Source organism: Agrilus planipennis, unplaced genomic scaffold (genome assembly GCF_000699045.2).
Source record: "Agrilus planipennis isolate EAB-ADULT unplaced genomic scaffold, Apla_2.0 scaffold1222, whole genome shotgun sequence".
NCBI classification, from domain to species: domain Eukaryota; kingdom Metazoa; phylum Arthropoda; class Insecta; order Coleoptera; family Buprestidae; genus Agrilus; species Agrilus planipennis.
In genome coordinates, this window is record NW_020439872.1 from 1,082 (window position 1) to 7,507 (window position 6,426).

Genomic DNA, 6,426 nt, shown 5'->3' on the forward strand with positions numbered 1-6,426 from the left:
ACGGCTGCCCCACTATAGAGTAACAAAAAATACAATCAAAATTCACTAGACTAACATATATGAACTTCATGCAAGCAATTATTCAAATGTAACAACATAATCGACACATCGAATGCATAAATTGCAAAATACACACAGTTACTAGTTTCACAAAGAAACGAATAAATAATGTTAGTTTTGTAAGTCTGTAAATGTCTCACGAAATTCATAATTATTTATCTATTTGCTGTACTTGCTTAATCTATTTGTACTTTATAATGTTGTTTTCAAAAAATGACTTTATTAAATGATAAAGATTGCTCTAAATAAATTCAGTATTAAATGAAAATATCTGGTAATAGGTAACTAACAGGACTTCCACCTAAGGATATTAAAGTAGAAGGGACCGTCCCTTAATAAGTGAATTATAGATTAAATGACAAATGCTTCGGTTCATCTCATTCCTTTCCAGGGACACTAGAGCTCTTCCTTTGAGTAAATTATTTTGGCATTCTCTTATAGGTTGCGTTACCTTTATTACTCATATCTTGTAGGTACTTCAAATATATGACATTAAGTACGAGAAATAGGGTGATTATCGGAAAGGAATTTCATTATCGAGGGTAGGCCCTTAACATATTATGCTACCTACGTTAGGGTTGTTGGTCTAGAACTATAGGGTTACAGGAATTTGGAATGATGCAACCTCTATCACTTGGAGCTACCAGAACATGGAAAAATTCAGGTCAAAAAGTGAAAAAATTCGGATTTTTGTAAAAAACTAATGACGCACTTTCGACCCTCGGAGTGATTGAGGTTAAATCATTTCAAATTAATGACAGTTTCTTCTCCCAGAGGGGAAAATGAGCAATTTTCTGTCACCCTGTATACCTTCCTTGACAAAATTAAATATAAATGTACTGTTAAATTATTTACGCCATCCACATAAAAATATAAAAATGTTTGCTTACTCCGGTGGGGTGCCGCGAAGTTGGAAATGTGTAAATACAACTTCAGCCCTTTGTCCAGGTCCTGCAATAAATACATAAACGCACTGGCGAGAGTGTCCCTTGGGGTTGACGAATTCGGGAGCGTGGAAAGTACCATTTAAAGGGCCCCCTTGACGACTTACAAATGTTTGGTCGCATTCTGAAATAGACGAGACACAAAACAATTTGTAATGGGGGTGAAACACTGAACAAACTTCCTTTAATATTTATATTTTGTTTTTATTATCTCCATGTTTATCTACTATGTTAATGCCTTATTTTTATCGTTTCGTTTTCATACAAGAAAAAAGGAATCGGTACAATGTTTATACAGAATTGATGGTAATCATTTGTAAACCAGTACGACTGGACATAATTTATTTTGAACTATCTTCCCGGTATGTCCTAAAATGGCCCTAAAATCGTTCTTTAAAGAAAGTTCAACATTCTCAGGAATTTAAGATATAATTCCAACAAGGAAGTTATAAAGCCGTCCCTGACCTTTTGCGTTACAATTTTGATCTATAGTAAAGTATTTATGTAGCATTTTTTTTGCCCTTCTTAATTACTATTGCTCCAATAAATCCCAGAATTACAGATAAGGGCTCTAAGTATATTTATTGTGGTATCTGACCTTTCAGTAATTCCTTAAACACCTGGACGACAAAAAAACAAATAAATTACCCCGTATCGGCGCCTCCAGGATCTAGAAGCGTTGTATGAAATTACAGAAACACAAATTTCTCAGTCGTTTAAAAACTTTATTACTCTTGGACAGCATGTTACAGTGGTTTATCGAGTAAGTAACAAAATTCAGTCTATATGAAATGCGTATTACTTATTACGGTACATCGAATACAAAATAGACTCATGAACAACTCATACAAGTACTTACGTACGATAATACATATACTATCAAAACACAAAATCAACATTTGTAAATATAAATTTTAAATGTAGATAGATGTCGCAGGGTAATATGTAATAAAACTTGCGTCAACAAATAATGAACTCTATACATATTCTATTAAATTCACGTGGTTAATTTTAAGTATTTATTATAAATCTAGATTCACCTGCAATATATATCCTTTTAGGGGTTGTACAGTTCTGTAATGTTATAAATATGAGTAATGGTAAGATATTTTCAAAAATATTACTAAGAAGTTTTCTGATTTTCGGTGTAGTTACATTACTAGGGTTATATATTTGCTGTATATTGGGTTGTCTACATATTATATTACAAATCGTAGCTTATTTGTAAAAAAAGAATATAAATTAGCATCCCCAACTGTATTTACATACAATAATATAATAAAATACAATTTAGGGATGAAAGTTCTTTAATGAAACCGGAATTATAGCTCTATTATAGTCTTTGTTTTAAGTTGTTCCGGCGCCTCTACCAAAATTGTTACTAAAACTTTTTAATAAATACTATAAAATTGCTTCTGGCGTTTGTCTTATTTATCTTCATGAATGTCTTGTTTTCGGAACTTATTGATAGTATTTAATAGAAAAAACGAATTCTATTGCTACCCTGCGACATATATACACAATACCTGCATTAGTTATGAACTTAAGTCCTGGATTTTTTTCAATATAACACTCTTGTATGTTAGTTAATAGTAGCAGTATCAGTCCTACTTTTACAACATATTTATAATATTTTATGTTGCGGAATTATTTGAGGTTGTTAAACACCAAATTAAATGCCATTTTCGGTAACAATGTTCTTCTTCAGTGACCGCTTTTGGCTATGACTAGAATTGTAGGTACTATTACTGATAAAACAGTCAACAAGATAAAAATTAACCATCTCATTTCAAGATCTTCAACTTTGCAAAAAGATACCATGAAAACCAAGTTTATTACTATGTCATACAAATATTCGAGAATTTGATGGTATTTTTCGTAAATACGGTTTCCAAATTGCTTTTGGTTAAAATTTGAACTTACTTTAAACTCCTCTTGGTAACCCTAAGGATAGAATTCCTTTTAGAAAAGCCGGACATGTACGAAATTGATTGTAAAGATTACAGTAAAAAATATATTGGACAAACTAAATGCTCTATACAAGTTAGATTTAAAGAACACCAGGCTCATGCTAAGTTCGTTAGAACTGAAAAAAATCATTATTATCGAAAATAATACGATCAATATCGGAAATCTTAAATTAGTTAAGGAAATAATTACTTTAAGTGGCTGACCCTCTCCCCTCATGCCTATTTCTATCACTGTCAATAATGGAAAATGAAAAATTAATGAAAATGAATATAAATAAAGAGTTTCAAATGTTGTTAGGCCTCAATTAATTCCGCCAAGATAAACAATATAGGTAATACAATCACTTATTATGTGCTTTAACAACAAACTATTGTCATTATTCTAACAATTATATTATCCACATTTTCTTGTAAATAAGTACAGTCTATTTCACTATAAATATAATAAGTATAGTATCAGATGAAAATATTCATCTACAATATAATGATCACCTAATTTCTATCTAACGATAAGTCTTTCGACATATTTTTGATATAAATAAAATACGTTTAAATGGTAACTAATATTTCTAGATGATGAGCGCAGGAATGACAAAACGTTAGACAAACATTTATCTAGCAGTTTTACGACAATGTTTCTCTGGAAGCAGTCAGGTTCGGTTGGGCTAGGTTTATTTTGCTTCTCGAAAATGTCTTACGTGAATCAAAATCAATCAAAAGCCAATGAATTGATGGTATATTTTTCTTATCGATAAAAACTTCAGAAAGCCAATTGTACTTTTCTTGAGACGGTTAGTTATTAGTTAAACAATTACAATTGAATCAACAGAGATCAACAAGCTTATCCGTCTGTTTTGACAAACAGATATAACATCAGGCAGCATCTTTATTGTAGTTTTATATTGTTAACGCGATTTTCCTTTAATGTATGTTCGGAAAATGTGTAAGTATACAAACATTATGCAGTACTGTGTGTACCTTGATACTGTTCTGTTTTATATTTTGTACATTATACAATGCAACCATTTTTTTTTATAATAGGAACGTTTCGTTCTTACATAGTAAGTAAGTAGATCATTATAAATCTTTAACATGGTTTTAAAATAAATACTTTGGTAATGGTAAAATATTACAGCTCCATTTAAAACTTGACCTTCATTTATAAAATATAAATTATTGACTGTTTATATTTTCATGTTAATAACGTATAATATAAATTTACATTTTATTATGCGTACATAAGTAGAAAGTATAGTTTTAATACTGTTGTTTATTATATTTTATTGTCTTTTTTTAATCTGCAAATATTAATAATTACCTGTAACGTTTGAGGCTTTTGTATGTTAGGTACAATTGTTGTGGTTTCCATTACTATTGATTAAATAATAAATAAATAATTGAGGTATACAGTACCATACTGTTCATTGATTTTGGATGGGGTGGTAGCAACCGTCAGTTTAGGAACTAATATAATACTTTTCCCTGTAAGTTGTTTATTATCTTCTATCCAACTTTGTAACTACATACATGGTGTAATATGGTTCTGGGTTGTCTACATCTCTGTCCATTTTCCATGAACAAGACTGTGCTTTTTTTGGTTTAGAATGAATATGAAACTTTGACATAAAAGCTTAAGAAACAGAAGCACGCTACATGGCATTTAGGGAAGTAATTTGCCACAAAAATTATTTATTAGCCATTCTTGTCACGTCAATTTTGACCTTTATCTATATATATCTATATATATATATTTATCTATATATTAAATAATACTTTGTGCCAATCAAAATCGTATAGATACATATAACACACATACTAAATTGGTATCATTTCAAGTTGGACTATTTTTTATGGAACAATTTTGAATATTCAACACACTGAGAAGTTAAATAGAGGAACATTATGTTCCTATGGTTGTAGAAAATTAATGTAACAATAAGTTGTCGTAAAGATTCAGGTTCTTAAGTAGTTGAATTTCAATTCCGTTGCTGTAAAGGGGTTGTAAAAATTAGTTAAGTACATTATATATCGCATAATGTACCCTGCATTTTTTTATTAAGTCTTCCTTTTTTGTTAATAGGAGTTTATGTAATGTTTTTCCGTTAATTTTGTAATAATCTTCTTCGTCATCGTGGATTATAATACTAAATGGACAGAATGGATTTTGCCGATAATTAGATTAAGGGCAAATCAATTTCGACATGTTAATTTGCTGTCTGTAATCGATAAAAGCAATTTGAGTCAGGAACTAATGTGATGTTGAAGATAATCGCGATAAGTAGCAGACATGCAGACCTGTTAATTATATATTGTTCTGCATATTGTTATAAAATTAATTGTGGGTGCGCTTTTGTTTTGTGGATTTAATTCAGTAATTGTCTTCTGAGTCGTGTGATATGTGTACGCTATATTATTATTATTATTATTAATTGTATTCCTGTTGATGATAAAATGATAAGTACTCGATTGATTAAAAGTAATAATTTTTTTTTAAATGGGAGCGAATGTCTGAACGATGCGATGACTGATTTGATTTGTTACTACTATTTAGTCATTGAGTTCTTCTTGCCAAGGAAGACTCCGAAAGTGAAGACGGTAATTGAGGGTGTTGACTCAAGGGGTGAGCTGTTTAAAAGAATTAAAAAGTGAAAATGTAAGGAGGGTTGAATAATACGTACCAAGCGAAGGGGTGCACGATCTAGTTCTTTTCGCATGTTTATTAGACTGTACTAAAGAACTTCTAGTTCCTACAAAAAGAACAAATGTTCGATTATCTGGCGTTAAATTTGAATTATTTTGAAGCAGCAGCAGTTTTTTTGGTATAAATATGTAATATGCATCATGGATTCAGTCTGATGTAACAAGACATGTCCAAAACTGTTTCCATGGTACAAATTCATATGAATAAGGTAGTAATTGAATACTTACTTGTCCATTTTCGTGTTTCGACCAGCAAGTTACATTGGGGGCGTCGTCGGTTCATCCTTCGTCGATAATTGCCCAAAAGGAGTGCGTTACCAGCGTCCTTAAGCCACTTTCACTGTATTCCGTGCACAATTAATGGGGATGTTCACCTATCGTTTGACCGACAACAATAATGATGACGATAAAAACTGCCAAAAGAACGAGGATACAGCAGATCGCTACGGCCACCATGGTGTGCGATTTCCGCGCACCGGGATATTGTTGGAGGCGATGACGAAGTCTGTCAGCTTCCACACCACCACCGTCATCCCCCTCCAATGAACGCGAATCTTCTAGGAATCAAATATTGATCTAGAAAGCGCGATGAAAATTTCCCAAGCGCGGCTGCGTTAAAATCGAGAGAAACGTTGGCGCCGAATCGCTTTTTAAAACGCGAAAGTTGAAACAATTGTTCCGAAACGACCTACGATCGATTTATATATCAAATTCGAAAGTTTTTATTTCATACAAAACAAAAAAAAACAAAC

General features: G+C 31.6%; 1 protein-coding gene across 1 annotated transcript; it reads right to left on the reverse strand.

Moving 5' to 3' along the window:
- Positions 1-1,588: 1,588 nt before the first annotated feature.
- LOC108743973 lies at positions 1,589-6,205 on the reverse strand. Its single transcript, XM_018479577.1, has 3 exons — positions 5,903-6,205; positions 5,653-5,721; positions 1,589-5,599 (listed from the first exon to the last, which is right to left on the reverse strand). Exon 1 carries the CDS (start codon positions 6,128-6,130, stop codon positions 6,032-6,034), a length of 99 nt encoding a protein of 32 aa, XP_018335079.1. The 5' UTR covers positions 6,131-6,205; the 3' UTR covers positions 1,589-5,599; positions 5,653-5,721; positions 5,903-6,031.
- Between the last annotated feature and the right edge of the window lie 221 nt (positions 6,206-6,426).